Below are 20,891 nucleotides of genomic sequence, written 5' to 3'. Positions count from 1 at the left end.
CAGAATTCAGAGCAATCGTCTTGATTTAACCCAACTCCCTTGGGATGACCAAAGTACATATTACTGTGTTACATGTCAAATAGCAGTACCACACTCATCACTATACAATCTCTAAACAGATAGACACTGATGAATGATAGTTTTAAAAAGCACAACATTTTTATGATGTTAAATGAGGAACAACAGTTAGTAGAGAAGCAGTAATGAGAAGAAAACATAAGGCTACAGGGCTAATTCCTTACCCAGAGGTAAAACACAGGGACCTCTTAGGGAGTCATTTATATATATTTTATCTTAAGTATTTTAATAACACTTGCTTTGAACCTGAAATGCAGAATAGGACTTATTACAAATAAAAGCTATTGTAATAAAAAAAAAAAACTACTTTTTTTTTTGGACCATCTGTGTGATGTCACCAGTGTAGGCAGGGATCTTACTCACTAATCTGGAGGGAGAGGCATCTTCTCCGCAATTCATGGTCTTAGAGATTTGGCTGCAACTCTATAAGGGTAAGTGACTTGCCCAGTCACACAGCCAACATGTATGAGACCCAGGACTAGGATCCAAGACTTCCTGACCCCAAGGCCAGCTCTCTGTGCTCTAGCCCATGTAATCTCTTTCATATGAAATATCTAACAAAAATTAGAAATAAATATTTATGATAAATATATCATATTTATATAATATGTAATGTATAATGCCTTGTATGATAAAACAAACAAAACAGTGAAATGCATGGCATTATGTATGGACTTGAAGTCAGCAGTTTTCTCTGGCTACAACACTTAACTAACTGCATGAATCTGGACAAGTCCCAAGCCTTTATGAGCCTCAGTTTTCTCATCTGTAAAACGAAGGTAGTAATAACTGTACAACCTCCCCCTTCATCAGACTGTTATTATACAAGGGCTTTCCCAACAATCTTTAAGTTGCCAGCCTCAGAAATATCATCTAAAGCTCAAGCCCCTACCCAAGGCCCCTGGGCTTCTGATTGGTGAGCATCCGCCATGTCTTGCCCAGTCCATGACCCACCATGCTACCCCCTGGCCATCTTCATGCCAAGCTGCTGCACATGTGGCCTGCTCCTTCCACCCCTTTTCCAATTCTACTTCTGAGGAGAGTAATCAAATCCATACTATCATCCCTGAGAAGAAGGCAACAATCAGTTGGTCTTTGACACCCATCACCACTAAGACTTCCTCCTTTGTTCCCATTCTCCTATGTGTGTTGCCTACCTCTATTAAAATAAAAGCTCCATTAGAATAATAACTAAGTTGTACTTACTTGTTTGGGATTTATATCCCCAGTGCTTAGCATGGTGCCTGGCATATTGTAAACACTTAATACATGCTTTTTCATTCATCCACAATCAACCAATCAACAAGCATTTATTAAGTGTTTACTGTATGCCAGGCACTGGGGACAAAGTAAAATAAAATGGTCCCCACATGTAACATATAAATAATTTTTAAAAAAATATTAGCTCTTAATTTATCTTCATTGGAACATATCTGAACAGCAAGGAGAACCACAGCAGAATTCTGTATCTTTTTTTTTTAAGTCACCCAATTAGGAAAAGAAAAGCCTTCATAACTCAGTTCCACAGTCATCAGTTGGTTCTCTGCCAACAAGAGTCCAGGGGAAAAACCTGGCAGAACTTGACTCTTTTCTTTTGGTGGAAAAGCTGCCTAGTAAAGACATGAATTTTCAAAAGTATGTTAACTGTAAAGGTCAGTCAGTATTTGTGGAAAAAAGAATCCAAACCAGCAGCACAAGAAAAAAAAAAAACCAGTACAAAACAGTTCACCTTAGGGACTCCAGAATTGTGGGAAAAGCAGAAGAAAACAGCTATTAGATCCATGGGGAAAAATAGCCAAGAAAAATGAACTGAGAATTGCAGCTTTCCATACCACTTAACTCCTGTGCCTGGCATGCCTGAATCAGGAAAATTATTGGATAATTCAGTCATTATCTAATATTTACCCAGTCAAATCTGACTTGAAACCACTTCAGAATCTGACAGACTTCCCCTGGTTGGAATTTTATCATAATTCATTGAAATGTGACATATACTGTAGCTGCTGTATTTTTAAAAGCTCACACAAAACTCATATCCACCTGCCTCAGAGAAAGGCTGAAGCACATTTGCATTTTGTCTTAGTGTCTTTGTATTTGTAACCCCTGTGCCAAAGCCCATTAGTATGGGACTGTCTCCTTATTGGTGGAGAAGAAGGCCCCTTCTGGGATAACATGATGACTTGAATTTCAACCTAAATGGAATTGGGGGGAATAGAAATCACTCACAAAAGTATACAGTATTTTACTTAAGCAGCTCAGGTGACACATTCTGACCACATCGGATGTGGTTACATGAAATTATGTTTAATTTGTACAAAGGCACAAAGACCTCTTCCAATACTAAAAGCTTAATTAAATTAACTTTGTGTCCTTGCACATAAAACTTACCTGTGGTATAAGGGAAACTGAGAACATGCTAAAAGTTGGGTCTGTGAATCTGGAGCTCCTCAGAGCAAAGTCCAAAGAATACACTCCTGTGTGTTTAGCCACAGGTCGGCAGGAAGATCCTATTGACGCTGAAACTTAAGGAGGCCACTGAGACTCAAGGACAGACTGGAAATTAGGAGTGTTGGAGAAAGAGGACTTGGGGATGAGAAGAGGTAGAGGAATCAGAGGACTTCTAGGTTCAATCCAGTAGAAGGTCAAAGAAGAGCTCTTCAGTAAGATTCAAGGGGAAAAGAAGGGTGGGGAAAGATACAGCAGAGTCTGCATTTACATTCCAGTCTTTATTTTGGGGAAAACATACTTTTATTAGGTAGCATGGAATACCAGCAAGACAACTGGATTGGGAAAGTGGAATCCTAGCTCCGATCTCTTTGGGCATCAGTTTTCTTATCTGTAAAATGGGGATAATAATACCTGCACTGCCTACCTCAAAGAGCTATTATGAAGAAGGCATTTTGTGACTAATATATTTATAGTATGATAATATATTATATATTTTAATACATAATATAATATATATAAGTAAGAACTTTTACTAGGTCAAGATTCTTGCTACTCACCCTCCCAACCCCTAAGTTCAGTATGTGGCTACTTTGAGTAATAATCTCAAAACTCATAGCCCAAGCCACTGTTCTCTATTGCCAGACCATATAAGAGATACATAAATTAAATAGCAAAGGCATTTCCCTGAGGTATTAAGTAATATAAATATCAATTACTAAGAATTTATTGATTGTCTCCTATGTACCAGACACTGAGCTAGGTAATGGGGATGCAGAGCAAAAAAAAAAGAGAGCCCCTTCCCTCAAGGAGTATCTGTTCTCTTAGAAAAGACAGCATGTACAACTTATATATAAAATAAACACAAGAAAATTTCCCTCAAGTCACTTGCAGCTGGAAGGAAATCAGAAAAAGGCTTCACGGAGGAGGAAGCGTCTGCAGTGAGCTTTAAAGGAACATGGGACTCAAGGATTAATAGACTGCTCTTCACTCACACACAGATGGGACAGTTTCCTATAGATACAGGGGAATTATAACCTCGTTCCCTTTTGATCTACCTGATTCCCCAGAAAAGCAAAGGAATGTGGTTCTTTCAGAACACTGGGCACCAAATGGTAAATGCTCCAGATGTGGGCATTTTTCAGACAGTTTCCAAGGGCCTGCAGAAGACAAGCTGACCCCTCTCCCTTTGGCTCAGAAATCACCAGGATCCAGTAACAACTACTAGGTCTAAAGATACCATGGCCATCCCACCCCAAGTATTCACCTTCTTCTTCCCCCTCCAGCATATGCTTTCTGTCTTCCCCTACAGCTCTGGCAGTATTGTTTTTTAAGTTTTCTGGCTGTAGAACACATACCACCCATTAGAGTCCTAGACTGGTAAGCATATCACTCAAGACATGCAACTTTCTAGGAGTCATAGACTAGAGAATTTCTCCCACTCGGCCATAGGCATTGTGGGAAATGAAGACCTGCCCACTGTAGTGATTATTATTGGGAGCAGAAACCACTGGGCTTTAACACAATACTTCCTCCCTAGAAATGAGCCTCTAAGACTTGTGTTAATACTCCTCAAAGAGGCCGGGGTAATACTTTCGGTGTATGCAATAGAGGGAGAGAGATCTTTCTTTCCATACCTCCTCCACCCTAGTCAATAATGACATACCTACCCAGACCTTACAAAGACTATATGTACAAATGTACCATAGACACCTGTGTTTGCATCATATCCCCACACCAAACTACAGGCTCCATGAGATCAAGGACCATATATGTCTTATATAAATTTTATATTTCTCAGTACAGTGCTTTTAACACAGCAGTCATTTAATAAATGTTTACTGAATATATTAATACTATTCATTGGAGACCAAAGATTATGAGCCTTAAGCATCATTAGATTTTCTTTCTCCAGTAGCTAGTTTTATAGAAATTGTCTGATAAAACCATTCTCAGCCTTTTCAAATTTCTTTCAGTATTTCTTTTGCTGAGATCCATATTCTGATGCTCTCCATTTCTAGTGAGGAAATTTCAAAAGCCAGCATTATTGGTTAAATCTCCAAGTCATCAAGTAGGAGTCACTTCATTGCATGTCCTTTCCAACTAGTGGGGACACTTGCCACTTTATCAAAAGGAAGTAAAACATAACCCAGGTTAAAGAGAGATGGCTTTAAGGTTCACAATTTGCCATTTTGTAAGAAAATAATTTCTGTGCACCAGCAATGCCATGGCTAAAGGGGATATGCATTCTTGAAGTTAAAATGATTGCATCTTTGATGATCAATGACCAATAAGTAAGTATAGAAACACTCTGCTTTGGATAATGAGCAATACATTAAAATCTGACAGAAATACACTAAGATTCCATTGGTCTAGTCATTGATTATGATGTAAGATGATAAAGTAGCAACCCAAAATCTCATATGTAACTGATCTTTGGGGTTTCCCCCCAAAAAATATTGCAACCAGGTCCTTAACTCCATTTGCCAAGACTCTCCTCACTGATGGAAAGTGATTTGTCTGTGCTCCATCCTTACACAAGGGAAAGAGTTGGCAAGAAACCTAGAGAGAAGAGATCTTTTTATTCTGACTTTCAGCTTCAAAAGAAAAGACTCAGGTTCCAAATTCTCTTCAGGGAGAGGACCCCGAAGGCAAAGAAATATTAGAGAAAGAGAATAATCAGTCTCTACCAACAAGGTGGTACAATAGATACCTGTAGATAGAGGTAGATAGAGAGCTGAGCCTTCAAGATGATCTGAGTTCAAATTTGACCCCAGACACTTACTGGGTGGTGCTGGGCAAGTCATTTAACCTCTGTCTGCCTCAATTTTCTCAACTGAAAAATGGAAATTATAATAGAGCCTAACTCACAGTGCTGTTGTGAGGATCAAATGAGATAACAGCTCAGTTCCTATCCTAATGTAGAAAATTAATACTTATTCCCCTTTTCTTCCACCAGTGATTATGCAAATGAACTTGAACCCCAATGGAAAAGCAGCATGGTGCAGTATAAAGAGTTCTAGAAGAAAGGTCTGGGTTCAAATCCAGCCTCAGATACTTGGTAGCTGTGTGACCACCTCGTCCCTGTCAGTCTAGCCCCTGTGCTGAAACCCTTTCATTCTCCCATCCCCAGTCCCTACCGGATTCCTTTTATATGTGGTCTTTCCCCATTGAAATGTGAACTCCTTAAGGATAGGGGACTGTCTTTTGCTAGCATTCCTATTCCTAGCACTTAACAGAGTGTCTGACATATAGTAAATGTTTAATAAAGACTTTATCCATCTTTCTTTTTTTCTTTCTTTCTCCCATTCTTTCTTCCTTTCTCCAGCTCTTTCTTCCTTCATTGCTATCTACCTACCTACCTACCTATCATCTATCATCTATCTATCTATCTATCTATCTATCTATCTATCTATCTATCTATCTATCTATCTATCTACCTATCATCTATCTATCCTTTCCGAGCCTCTGTTTCTTCCTTTGAAAAATGGAGATTAATGATACCCGTGGGATCTACCCCACAAGGCTGGTGAGAGTCTCAAGACAGTATTTGTAAAGCCCTTTCTAAACTTTAAAGCACTAAAGACATATCACTCCTATATTCAATTTCCTAAGGTAAAACACTGCTCTACATTTCTTTTTCTCAAATATAAAGACCAGGGCAGATGACCGCCCCCCCCACAACCCCTCCCTCCAATCAATAACGAATAGTCCTATGAAAATCCTTAAGAAGATCCCAACAACAGTGGAGGGAAAGTGACAACAACAAGTTTTAGACTTCCAGTGTCCTATATCAAGTTTAGACAGGTCACCCACAAACTAATAACACATATCTGAGACACTTATTCATTTGCATGCTCAACATGTCTCCAGTTTTCTTCAGGTTACAAATCATGTTATGACTCTTCATTCAATGAAATGTTATCTTTTGTTTGAGATTAAACATCATAGTTGCAATGACATAGTTGGGATTTCAGCCAATCTGAGCAACTGTCTAGGTAACCTGACACATGCCCAGACAAATTATCTTATTCAAAGAACTTTTTTTTCCCTCGTTAGAAAATTTTAGAACTTAAATGACCTAGATGATGACTGCCCCTTTCCACTTTAATTTGCCCAGAACAAATTAGTCTAAGAAAATCTTATAAATTGGTAACATTTATCTGATAAAGGAAAATCTCCACCCATACTATTATTTAATAAAATAATTATTTAATAAAATAAAACTATTAATGAAGAAAATCATTTAACCATGTATGTACCATCTGCCTTAGAGTCTACAAATAAAATGTTTTTAAAAATCTAGACTCAATTTCATATAGTAGGAAGAATTCTCATGAGACCAAATCCTCCCTCTGACTCTTATTAGCTGTGTAACCTTGGGCAAATAATTCAACCTCCCTTGTCTTCCTCATCTACAAAATAAGGGCGTCAAACAAGATTGTCTCTGTAGGTGAACCTACAGTTCTCAATGGTTTACACATTTCATGCAGTTGTTCGGCATAATGTATCTCATTGTTGGCCACAAGAAATCATACATAAGTTTTCCTTAGCAAGTAAAATCAGCGCAAGAATAACTTGATGGAAAGAATTCTGCATGAAGAGACCTGGATCCTTGTCCTGGCTCTTCTACTTAGTAGCTGAACCAACTTAAGTAGAGCACAAAAGCACTCTGTGTCTACCATTATCATTGGTATGATAATGAAAGCCAAGGCCTCTAAGTTGCCGTTTGAGGCCAGATGACAGTGGGGCAGGTAACTGCAGCAGGGTGAGGTGGACACAAGTTTACTAGGACACACGGTGCCACAGGCTAATACAAAACTGAAGTCATTACCAAAGAGATCAATCAGGCAGAGGTACAGACACATGAGCAGAGGGGAAATCTAAGAACTGTGAGGCATGGACTCAAGCCAATGAGTAAGAAGCAGGAGGTACTGGTTCTCATGAAGAGTCCAACAGCCATGTAAGGCATTGTTTACTCATCTTCTTACTGGGTGAATCACACAGTCTACAGCTGATTACATTCCTTAATAAAGTATCTTACAGCTATGAAGGCATCTGGCCCCAAACAATAACCACATCTCGTTAAAACAATACTCTAATTTGTGTGTGTGTGTGTGTGTGTGTGTGTGTGTCATACTTAGTAGATATAGACTGATTTTCCTGAAATGCTTTTTTTAAATCTTTGTTAAAATGGACTGCTTACTGAGTAGAGGAAGGGGAGATTTATAGTCACAAATGATGGTGATAAAAACTAAAAATGTAAATTTAAAAAAAGATTAAATAAAGCCCTACAGTTTTTCTAAGACCTTTCTCAAGGTCCTCTGGTCTACTTTGCTTATTGTATAAATTCAGAATTATACTTCAATAAAAACTTTGATTAACCTGAATGCCAAGATATGGTGTGGGGTGGTAGATGGGAATGTATTCTGAGTAACTGAATTTTTTGATTAATTTATAGATAATATCAGAGTTAACCAGGAAATCCATTTAATTTTAAACTTGGCCAAAAATGTTTTAAAAATATATCAATTTGTTAAAAGAGGGAAGCAACTCTTATAACTTCTAGAAAACAAGACAAAAGTTACCAGCTCTACCTTATCCCTCCAGTATTACCAGGTAAAACTCCAGGCAAGCTGCATGGCCCTATAATTAGCTGATAATGACATGATGCACCCAAATCTAAATATCAAGGAGCAGTGCCTCTCTCTCTTCCCCAGGAGTTTCTACTGAGGAGAAAGTAAAATAGTAAAAGACACACTTGACCCTCAGGAACTGTTGATGTGCTGGCTGGGTGTGTAGCCCCAGGTCTGCTCCATAAAAGAGTTGATCAAGACCTAAGGTCATGCACTGGCTCTATGAACATTCACTATGTCCAAGAATAAACTGCCTAACAACCGTAATTCAAGGAATTAATGATAGTGACAGCTCTACAGGGAAACAATGGGAAGGAACTTCAAAGACAGCTAGAGCAGAATCCTATGAGCTTTTGGCCTATAAGTATTCCTTTTCCCATGGTGGTCCTAGGATCTATGGGAGAGTGTTCCTTTGTGTGTTTTTCTCCATGTTATTTAACTTGGTATTATTTCATTTTATTATTTAGTGTTCTTTACTGATGATTCTGTGTATAAAACTAGTTTAACTTTGAGATAATATAATGGATAGGGGCTCAAAGTGAAGGGGCTTTGAATAGATGTCAGCCCAAAAAACATCTTGAACCACCTGGATACCATTTTCAAGGAACCATGTTGAAAGATTCCTGGCTACATCTAATTTTCTAACAATTGCAGTATATAGTTATATGATTTAATTTTTTCTCAGTCATTTGGCATCTTGCAGTGTGTCTCAGGTCCTCATCCTTCACATCTGTTATGACCTCATTTCCAATCTATCCTCCCCATAATATCCCCAAAATAATCCCCTTAAGGCAAGTAATCTTAGAGTTTCACTCTCCTATTCAAAAACCTCGACTGGCTTCCTATTACCTCTAGAATAAAATAGCAAACTCAGACTGCTATTCAAAATCCTCTATAATCCAGCTCCTATCTAGCAGTACCAGCTTTTTTCATGTTATTTTTCTTCATTTATCATTCTATCTCCCACCTCCACAAAATGTGTCCCCCTTGCCTGGAATATACTTACTTCTTCCTCAATCCTCAGCATTCTTATTGTTCCTCCTCCAACTCCCTCTTGTCTCCTCAAATTGCCTTGAATTTATTTTTCAGTGTATATGCTTGGTCCCTCCAACAAATCCTTCCTTGAAGAATTTGTCTCTGTGTCACAAAAAAAGCCTTTCATATAATAGGAATTTAATAAATGTTTGGTTAATCAAGCTTATTGTATGTTAAAAATAAGGTAGCTATAATGAGAGTTCTATAAGCAAAATATTAATGAGAACCATAATTCCTGGAAGGTGGTAACTTTTTTTTAAATTTGTAACACCAAATAATCCAAGGACCAACCTTTATTTTTACCTACTTATTCCTAAAATGAAGCACAGTTCACTTGGATTTCTAAAGATAAAAATTTTTCTCCAATTTTATAATATTAAGTCAGTGGTAAAATAAACTTCATTGCAATAAATTTTATTTCATCTATAACTTTTTAAAAATTTTTATTTATTTGTTTTCTGTTTTCAACAATTGCTTCTATAAGCCTTAAATTTTCTCTCTCTCCCTCCCTCCTCCCTCCCTGAGATGGCATGCAATCTTATATGGATTCTACACATACATTCTTATTAAACACATTTTCACATTAGTCATGTTGCATAGAAGAATTCAAACAAATGAGAGAAACCAAGAGAAAAAGCAAAACAAAACACAACATAACACAAGAGAAAATCATCTGTGTCATTCTGCTTTCCGAATCCATAGTTCTTTCTCTGGATGTGGGTGGCATTTTGCCTCAAGAGTCCTTTGGAGATGTTTTAGGTCCTCACAGTGCTGTAAAGGGCTTAGTCCATCAGAAACAGTCCTTGCGCACTGTGGCTGTTTCTGAGTTTGTTCTATAACTTTTCAAAAATATATCAATTTTATAAATCAAAGGATACTTAGTAGAAATAATAACAGGCAGCATTTACATTATGTTCAAGCTTCACAAAACCCTTTAAAAATGTAATTTCATTTGATCCTTACAATAATTCTGTGAGCTAAGTGCTATCCTAATTAGTCCCACTTTATAGATGAAGAAAGTAAGGCAGACAGAGGTTAAGTGACTGACTCTAAATCACATAGCTGGTAAATATATGAGGTAGGATTTGAAATTAGGTCTTTCTGATTCCAAATCCAAATTGCTATCCACTGCACAGTCTCCTGACTATCCTTGTTTCAGTATGTCCATCACCTCTCTTACTATACAAGTTACGATCAGTCTAGTAACATAAAGTACATGATTTTTCAGAAACATAATATCATTAAATAGTACTCTTCCTAAAAAATAAACACTGAGGTATATCAAGGAAGGCTAAAATCCTAGAGTAGTCATAAGATTAATGTTAAGACATGCTATTTTAAAGTGCATTTCTTAACTATTTTGCTAAATATTTCAGTATTATACCACAGAAATATCTTTAGATACAAATAAATTTTATAGTCAAGTACTGTTTGAATCAACCCTTCAGGCTTGTTAAGAAAAGAGGCAAGTACTAATAGTAAAAAGCATATAAAAGACAGTGAAATTGAAATGCCATATAGCAGATTTTTATTATTAAGTAAATACCAATTTTTATAAAGTTTTCCAAAACAATGTCTTCCATAAGGCAGATGCTGATGAAGGCCTCAGATTCATTATCCAGTGTCAAAAATAAACCATGCAGTCCTGTCTCATGGACACTTTACAATACATGCTTTAGAGTTCATGCAGTCCTAGACATTCTTTTTATAGATGAAAAATAGAATCCTTGCCAACTTTTGCACCAAGCAACTGAACTTCATGATCTAGAGTGTTGATTACCTGACCCCAGCATGCTGTTCCCTGGAATATTTCTCTGAGTCATAACCCCAAATCAAATTTGACATAATGAATCAGGATGAGGATAAGAACTCTTGAAAAGGGTTTCATACAGAAAGAATATCCCATGAATCAATAGACATATAGTTACAGAAACTATATTTTCATATATATAGTATATACAAAATTCTCTTATGTTCCTATCATTATAATAATAAATGTGATAACTAATAAGGAAATGCCTGAGGCATTACAATTTTGAAGACTAAATGAAAACAGTAATATTGAAAAAATCCTCAAATCTGAACGATTTGGGAATTAATATAATGACCAACCACAGTTCCAAAAGACTCATGATGAAACAAGTTATCCACATCCAGATAGCATTTAATGGACCCAGAGTACAGATTGAAACACATTTTCTTCTCCTCCTCTTTTTTTTTTCTTGTGGACATGATTAACATGGGAATTTGTTTAGCATGACAATACATTATCATAACAGGTTTTGCTTTGCTTTCCTTTTCAGTGAGGGAGGGTGGGAGAGAAGGAGGGAGAAAATTCAAAACTGAAAATAAAATAAAATTGAATTTAAAAATAATTTTTAAAATAAAATGGAAAAAAAAAAGACTAAATGCAGAATGCCAGAAAAATAAAGGCATCTGAAAATTAGGTCCTTTGCTCTTCAGGCAAATGAGAAAGAAAAGTGATTCATTCAGTATGATTTTTTTCCAGGCATTACCATATTAAAGAAAAATAATAAACTGACAAACACAACTAACTAGCAAGATATGTAGATGAATGCAAGACCTATCAAAAATGATTACATAATTGAGTTCTACTTAAAATTGATGTAAATGTGAAGCAATATGGAAATTAATAAATAGAAGTATTCTTTTATAAAATGCAAGTAAAACAAAGTGACAAGCCAGAGCAAACCTTTCCAGATAAGATCAGGACATAAGACAATGGTGTTGATCACATGTCCTACACATTCGAGAATATTTGGGGGTCACAAGCAAGATGATGTGCCTTGTATTAATACCAAAAGAAATTGATTATTCACAGAAAAACATCAGAGGAAAGAAATATGTTTCCCACCACCTTGAGTCAAACCAAGCCAGCAACCATTTATTAAACACTGTGTTGTTGGATCCAAAAACAGAATTCTAGAAACCCGAGTTTGACTGAGGGTCAAGAAAAAAGTGAGTCAAAACTGAAGAAATGCTTGGACGATTATAAGAAAACAAAATTATTTTAAAAAAAAAAGTGAGAGTATAGATGAAATCACCCATGTAGATAGGGGAGAAGAAAAGGAATAAGTAATTATAAAGAGCCTACTATGTGCCACACATGGCACAAAATGTTTTTATGAATGTTATCTCACTTGATCCTCACAACAACCCTGCTAAGTAGGTGCTATTATTATCATCAGGATTTTACAGTTGAGGAAATTAAGGCAAAAAGAGACTGAGTGACTTGCCCAGGGTCACACTGTTAGTAAGTGTCTGAGGCCAGTTTTGAACTCCGCTCTTACTCAGGGCTCTATGTAATGCCTACTGTGCCACTTGCTGATCCACTTTTGCAATTAACATATAATATCCAACAAATCATTTTAAATGAAATATTAATGGTTATGTGCATAGTATATCTCATAGGCATAAAATGAAATGCTTATAGGAATAAAGGTTCTCAATTTTGAAGGTAAAGGGCAGAGGTAATGTGGAGGTACAACTTAGATCTCCATAAAATTAATTATTTGACCAATCTTGGCCAGCGCAAATGGACTTGACCTTTAATATTACTAATCTTATACAAAATTACAGAATCTCAGTGTCAGAAGGGCATTCAGCAGCCATCTAGACCAGCCTTTACAAGAATCCTCTCTACATTGTCTCCAACAAAACGTCATCCTAGGCGAAGTCCAACCCCCTCTTTTCAAAGATGAGGCAGTTTTGGCTCATCAAGGGAAATAGTCTTGCCTAAGGTCATGTCGGTGGTAAATGTCAGAGCCAAGAAACAAATTCAGCTTTCTGATTCCAAGCACCATGCTCTTCTTGGCTTACCCAAATAATTCTCTTAGCCACACTTTGAAGCTGAGCTGCAAGAGAGTAAAATAAAAACAATTTTTCTGAGACAAGATTTTCTGCCCTAGGACCAAGGGAGGGATAGCAGACTATCCAGGGGCATGCTGATAAATGTTTAACAAGAGTTTCCCATGGAGGGAAAATGTATTCAGGATACACTTTTATGAATGAATGACATTTTCTCCAGCACTTTCTAAAGTCTAGACAATCATTAAAATGATAATATTAGCCCGGTTTTGTAGCCAAGGTGTAGATGCTCACACTTAGAATTTAATGATCAGCTCTTCCACGCCACTATAAATAAGCTGACTCCAGGGTGCCACCAGAGTCTGAGGCAGAATTTTCTCTCCATCCTCTGCGCCTACCTGGGTTTGTATCCACACTGCTATTACCTGTGTACAACTCTCGATCTGGAATTCTATGGCTTTTGGATCATCACCAAAGAGTCCCCAGAAGGATGAATCTTCTTCCTTCCCCACTCACACACCAGAAACACACCTGTCATTGGGGAATCCTGCTACAAGAATAGGACCCAAGTTGTGTTCCTTGCCCCTGACCACCTCACCCACCTTCCCAGGTCAGGGACTGTAGGGGGCAGTGCATTATTGTGGAAAGAATGCTGGATTTGAAATAAACAGACCAGGTTTTCAGCCTGTCTGACCTTGAGCAAGTCATTTAGGCCTCTCTGGGCCTCCATTTCCTTCTCTGTAATAGGAGGGGGTTGGATTAGACCAAGGCTTTAGAACTAGAAGCAAGCTTGGGAGTCATCTAAAGACCTTTCAGCTCTAACTCAAGGTGCTAATGATACACAGAGAACATGAGCAAGAACCTGACAGAAATCCCACTATTACATAAAGTTCACAATTTTATAGTGAAGCCCTTTAAGATCTACAAAGCACTTTCCTCAGAAAAACCCTGTAAGGTCTGTAGTAGCATTAGCCCATTTTATAGACTTGTAGTCTGGACTCTTGATTCCAAGTGCAGTACTCAAGTCACAAGTCAGAGACGGAAATGTCAGACTCAGAATCACAAAGTCCTGGGTTCTAATCCTACCTCCAGCTTTAAAAGTTGTGTGACCATGAGCAAGTCACTGACCTCCAGCATGGATATCTAATAATATGTAAAGTACCTAAGTCATTGAGTTGTTATAGAACTCAAATGAGGTAATATATGTAAAGTATGTTGTAAACTTCTAAGTTCTATGTAAATTTCATCTATTAGGCAGCTAGGTAGGATAATAGATAAGTGCTGGGCCTGGAGTCAGGAAGCTCTAAGTTCAAATCTGGCCTCAGATGTAACCCTGAGCAAGTCACTTAATCACTACCTATCTCAGTTTCCTCAAATGTAAAATGGGGATGATAATGGCACTTCTTTCCCAGGGCTGTTGTAAGGAATCATATAAGATAATATGTATAAAGCACTTAACATATGCCTGACACATAGTAGGTGCATAATATGTCCTTCCTTTTTTTCTTTTCCCTTCCTACCTTACCTTGCAAACAGAACAGTGATGACGTAATATGCAAGGATTTGATTTCAGTATCAATCCCCAAAAAGAAACAACAGACTGCGTGAATCCATCTTGGCATGCAAGGGGAAGATTCAGAGCAATGGAAAAATGGAGGAGAAAAGAGAAGTTATACACAGAGAGTATAGAGGAGTGAGGCAAGGAGATGGAAAGACCACCACAGTGCTAACCCTGTCCCTTCCACCTATGCCAACCTCTCCACTTGCCTCTATTTCTCCACTATGTCTATTTATTTTCTACTCTTTCCTCTGTTTCTCCCCTGTCTTCCCCAGACTCCTCCACTCTCATTCCTGTCTCACCAAAGCTCCTCAATGCCTCCTCCCTCTCTATTGTCTCTTCTTTTGCCTCTCCTTGGGAGCAGAAGCATTCTTTCCAAGGTCACACAGCTAACAAGCACAGAGAAGCATCAAACTCAGGTTTCTCCTGTATTCTGATGCCAAAGAGAAAAGCACACCTAAATAACAGAATTAAAATTCCCCAGCCCTAATTATGATTCGAATTAACATGATGGGCCCACCTCAGGACACTGGCCAAACCTAATTTCCCAGTATCCCCATCCACTGGCACAGACAGTCAACCCTGACTCAACTCCCAAATTTCTCTATCCTGCCTTTTTCACCTACAGGGGACAGTCATCTGTTATCCTGCCTTGTGTCTTGACACTAGACTTCAGTGACTCTGGAAGAGAGAATGAGGCTGACAACTTTGTGCAACTTTACCTCACTTAAATATAATTCCTTCACAAGTCAAGACATCACCCTATGATATCACTAGTCCTCACTGAAAAACAAATGACAAACAAGGAGACAGACTGAAATCCAACCCTACTGCTAGGTTTGAATACCAACCCCAATTCACAGTCCTACCAACTGCCCTCCAAATGGCCCAAGAAATATAGGAGAGCTCTTTACAATTAGGAAAGGTTTCCCTGTGTAGTAGCTCTCATCTTGTAAAATAATATTCTTTTGTAAACAAAACATTGGAGACAATATTGTAAATGTCCACAGAATCCCTAAACTACCAAATTAGGTCATACATGTGCAAATGCGTGGCATCCTCATTTTCAGTCAAATCCTTGTCCTTAAAGATAGTTATCAAGATTCCCATACAACAAACCCAATTGCAAGACCTCCCCCCACCTCCACTTACTTTAGTTTGATCATCAGCCTTGAAAACGTAGCAGATACTCTGCTGACTTGCTGCAACTTCTTTAATCAGACAAGCAAAATAACTTGGATCATGGCTATTATGAATCAGTTTGTGGACCTGCTGGGGTTTATATTCAAAAATGCTGGAACAGATCAGTGGGTCCCACTGCTGACTCTTCCCTGGGTCAGGTTCACACTTCAAGCAGGCAGGAGAAACACAGAGCCGGATTTGATTGACGACAGGCTCTTTTTTGGAGGACTGCATACTGAGTCTTCGGACCTCTGCTACTACCCACGGCAACATGGGCATGGTGGTCAAAGAATGTACAGGCAAAGAGCCCACCAGCTGAAGGCTGAAGTCTATGGAGATCTCACTAGGAAATGCATATTTCTTGGCTGTAAATGTTATGGGTTCCATCTTAGAAAAGTCTTGGAAACTGAACAGTCACCACTAGTTTTTTACTTCAGATGAAGCAATCTTTTTTCTTTTTAAAGCAAATCTTTTACTTCTGACACAGAACTCTGAAAAGAAAGAGATAATGACAATTTAATAATTATGTAGAACATCCTTGTTTTGTTCAGTCATTCCCAATTCCCTTTCAGCTTCCTTTTGTACGTTGTATTTCTCCATTGGATTGGAAGCTCTTTAAGGGCAATCTGTATCCCCAGCTTAGCACAGTGCCTGGCATATAGACTTAATAAAAGTGTACTGACTGCCTAAAAGCCCTCTACAACTTAGATAATCTTCAAGAGTTGCTGAAACTTAAACAAAATTAAATAAATGAATTTCTTGGCACCAATCCTTCCCAAACTTAGTTCAGCTGGTCCTCAAACAAAAGAGGCACAATTCTTCACCAGGCCTGCATTCAAAGCCCTTCCAGCTTCCTATAAAATGCCCAAAGTTGCTCTTCCCTGGCATGATATGGAGAGCCCAGAGTCACCTCCACACGGAGATGAGGCAGCAGCGGGGAATATTGATGGAAGAGTTAGAATGCATTTCAGGTTGCCTTTTAATTTAAAAAAAATTATGAAAACATTCACATTCAATTTAGATATCTGATACACATCACAAAAACATAACTCAGGTGTTTTGATTTTTTTTTGCATTTGGGCATTGCTGTTCCTGGAGATCAAAAAAAAGTCATCTTCAAACATCTCATTCTCTTAAAAAGCTGTATTTCATTTTTCATTGCAGATGACAAGACCCATGAAATATCAGGCTCAATTTTCACTCCAGTAACTAAATCTATTTTAAAGTTTTATCCGTTGACAGCTGCTAATCCCAAGATTGGGGAAGAGGAATGTCCTGTGATTATTATAAAGGACATTAAAGCAATGATGAAACATGTTCCCTGCCTCCTGACAGTGAGGTGGTAGACTTCAGGTGCAGACTGTGACAGATATTTTTGGACATGGTCAATGAGAGAATTTGTTTTCTTGGACTATATATACATAACAGTTACAAGGGTTTTGTTTTTGTTCTTTGGGGCTCTTATTTTTAATGGGAGGGAGGAGGGAGGAGGAAAAAATATATTTGAGTTTGTTAAAAAAATAAATTTTTTTAAAAAGGACATTGATTAAAATAATTCATCACTCAACAAGTGTTATAAAATTCTAACAAGTATTTTGGTTAGTATGGTTTTAAACATGATAATAAAAGGCACAAAAAACTACTTTCCATCTTCTTGTAATCTGATCAGATATTCAGGGTAGGTCTATACCACACAAATATAACTATCAAATTCAATCAATTCAGTCATGGGGGCAAATCAATTTGTAAATAAAATAAGTATTTAACCTAAGTTAGGCTTTCAGTTTTCTAACAGCTGTAGTAATACATGCAACCTTAGTTTTCCAAGATAGATTTTAAGCATGAAGGATCTGCAGCGCCAATGGAAATATAACTGTCAATACCTCAGCAAAACCTTTGGCAGGAAAACAAAAATGCTCATGATCCTGCTAATTCAGGATTTATGACCATTCCAGCTGTGCTGAAATTTACCTTTGTATCACCTTTGAAAAAAAGTTTGACTAAAGCAGATTAACAGCAAAACCTGTAAAACAGGGAACTGTCTAGTTTGCTAAGGAAAACCAAATATTTTCAAGTACTTAGCAAGCATCTGAGATGCAACACAAATTTGTGGATGAGCATTTAGGTATCATTTCAATTGATTCTTACTTAGTTACTACAGCAGTTTACGTCAGCATTATATTAGCTCTTACTTCTCCCATAAACACAGTTTAACTTGAAGTTACTCTACATACATACATATATAATATATGTATATATCTATATGTATATACATGCATATATTGTTTGAATTAAATATGTATACATATATATATTTAAAGGAATTAAAACTATTTCTGGGATTAAATTGAACAATATTAGAGAATGTCTACTATATGCCTAGCACTTGGCTAAGCAATGAAGTATATAGGAAGCTTGCAATCTCATCAGGAAGAAAATGTCTGGGTACATGAAAGAAATACAGAAATGTTCTATATTTTGTTTGTTTTAAACTATGTCTCTAATTTCATCATTTAAGGTAGCTCCAAGTGAGGAATTTTCTCTAGCAATGCTACTCAACACCTCTACAGGCTCACAGATCTGCCTGGGGGTACTGAGAAGTTAAGTAATTTACCCAGAGACACAATTGCCAGCCTTTATCAGAAGGAGGATTTGAACCCAGGTTTACTGGTTTTAAAATCAGCTCTCTATCCCCATTACACAAAGCTGTCTCTCCTTGACCTGACAAATTAGCATATCATAATAGCCTCATCCTAAGACAAGAATCTGTCTTATAAATTCAATTTGCCAAAGTCCAATCCAGTTCTGGTCTTTGTTCTTCACTTTTCCTCCCAGGGGTAGTTTGTGGCTCTTACCCTCACTCCTGAGGATTTCCTGCTCCTTAAGTAGCATCATAACTAGGTCCTAAAATAATTTATTGAAATACTTTGATGAAACCCAGGTTTCCAGTGTGGATACTTCCCCTCCTAGGGTCACTTACAGCCTCCCACATGTATTTTCATTCTATATGATTTTTTTTTAGTACATCTCTCCATAAATCCTCCACAAAGTATGGTCACCCAATGGGCTAAAGGTCGTTATCTGGTTCTTTTATTATCTTAGCGATATCACTACAAGATTCAGGCTATCTTTTATTCTCACAACATGACCAGTCCATCTCTCTTTCTGGTGCTAACTCTCCATGAAAAATTTTTATGCCACATTTCATGAGTAATATTCATCCTTGGTACTATACTGCAGGCTACATAAATGCAACCAGTCTCTTCCCGTTGCCCCTTGTGTTCCTTATAATTTTGATATTTCTGAGACTGGTATTCCATGATAAATAGTCACTTAGAATCCCCAGGAGAATCTTAGGGTCAAAGAGTCAGGGTTCTGTAGCAGTAAGTACTTAAGGCCCACTGAAAGCACTGAATAAAAATGAATCCTGCCCATTACTTATTACCAGTACAACCTTGGGCAAGTTACTTATCCTATCTAGGCCTCCATTTTCTAACTCCTGAAGCAAGATGGTTTGAATAAATGTCTTCTAAGGTCCCTTCAAGCTCTAAATACTATGATCCTGTGAACATCTCAAGCACAAACCAGTCCTCTGCTCGCTCCCAAGCAATTTTGGGTCCAGCTCATTATTCATGTACAGCACCTATGTCCAAGAGACAGACACAGAGATAGAAATCCATGGACTCACTGCATGTTTAGCTTCATGTCATAGTGTGTAGTGTTAATGGTTTTAACCCATTTCTTATTTCCAATGGGGATAGATAAATCAATCTCTCCCACAGAATACTTTGTGGTATTGTAGAGTTTGATGAAATTAGGACAATTTCATTTGCAAACAAGAGTATTTGAAGAGTCTTACCACTGGCAGAAGACCATTCTTCTATTTGGGCTCTACATAGGATATCTTCCATAATTCCCTGGTTTTTTGCCCCATTTGATTTTAATACTCAGTGGATCAGGGAACAAAGTTTTCCCAATAATCACATCCATCAGAACAAATCTTATATAATTTTAGCTTTATCTGAGTAGCTTGTTACTCAAGTCAGATGCTCTTTTTTAAAGTTGATAACAGTAAGCACAACAGAATTTTATATTTTCTAAACTATTGAGTCAGTTACTAAATTGTAAAGATAAGATCTACAGAAAATCCTCTGGGAAAATGTTTTGTTCAAAGATATTCTTGAAGCTATATATGCAAATAACTAACTGTAAGTTATTATATCATAACTATGTGTAGATAAAATAATATATGCAAACTAACTCTAAGCTATATTATTCTAAGTATTGTGTTCTAGTAATGATATGTAAATAGCTAACTCTATATCTAAACAACTCTAAGTTATATTTTAATTAACTGTATCTAAATAACTGTTACTACATTATATAGCTAACTATAAGTTATAAGTATGTGTAAATAAAATAACTGTGTCTAAATAACTAACTGTAAGTTATTATATCATGCAACTAAGTTATTATACTATAACTTCATGTAAATAACTAACTGTAAGTTACATTATAATTAACATATGTAAATAACTATATGTGTAAATAACCATTCTCATAAAGATCTTATAGATTTGAGATACGGATTAGTAGTTGCTGGTGCAGTGAAAGAAAAACAATACTTTCTGTGAGATCATTTTCCTTTTTAAAAAAATCTTCCCTTATTTCAATTTTTTGTATATTGATCTCTAAGATATTCTTAAATTGTGCTACCGTCTGGCCAGATTTCCTCGATATGCATTTGGTCAGAAACAGTCACTGCTTCCAATATCATCTTAAGAGGAATTGTCACTTCCTCACCTTGCACGCCAGGTAAGAATCCAAATGTGGTGTTTCAACTATTAATGCAGATTAGAATACTAAAGAAATGCCAACAGACCTGTACCATGTTGTGCTAGTTTGCCTCCTACTTTCATCGATACACTGACTTAGCTATATTTTTCAGCAATATCTCTGCAGATTTGTTTTCTCCTCAACTATCCAGGGAGGTGACACCATCTCCTATCATCCTCCTATATAGTGTTTTGTAACTAAGTTTATACCCTGATGTTGCCCTTGGTTACTACGTCTCTCTGCTTGCAAAGAAATTAAGGCTTTTCTATCTAAGATGGTTTCTGGGATCTCCA

General features: G+C 37.2%; 1 protein-coding gene across 9 annotated transcripts in view; it reads right to left on the bottom strand.

Annotated features, from left to right (window-relative positions):
- The window catches only part of TBC1D1 (TBC1 domain family member 1), a 299,311-nt gene that overhangs the window by 263,975 nt on the left and 14,445 nt on the right, over positions 1–20,891 (bottom strand). For all 9 annotated transcript variants that reach the window (XM_072620459.1, XM_072620458.1, XM_072620460.1 and 6 more), the window contains exon 2: positions 15,733–16,253. In XM_072620459.1, coding sequence (XP_072476560.1) covers positions 15,733–16,149 — 417 coding nt within the window. In that variant the 5' untranslated portion in view covers positions 16,150–16,253. The remainder of the gene's footprint in view (positions 1–15,732; positions 16,254–20,891) is intronic.

The sequence above is a fragment of the Notamacropus eugenii genome, chromosome 6 (genome assembly GCF_028372415.1).
Source record: "Notamacropus eugenii isolate mMacEug1 chromosome 6, mMacEug1.pri_v2, whole genome shotgun sequence".
Classification (NCBI taxonomy): domain Eukaryota; kingdom Metazoa; phylum Chordata; class Mammalia; order Diprotodontia; family Macropodidae; genus Notamacropus; species Notamacropus eugenii.
Note: the sequence above shows the minus strand (reverse complement) of the source record. Positions and strands in the feature narration are given on the sequence as shown.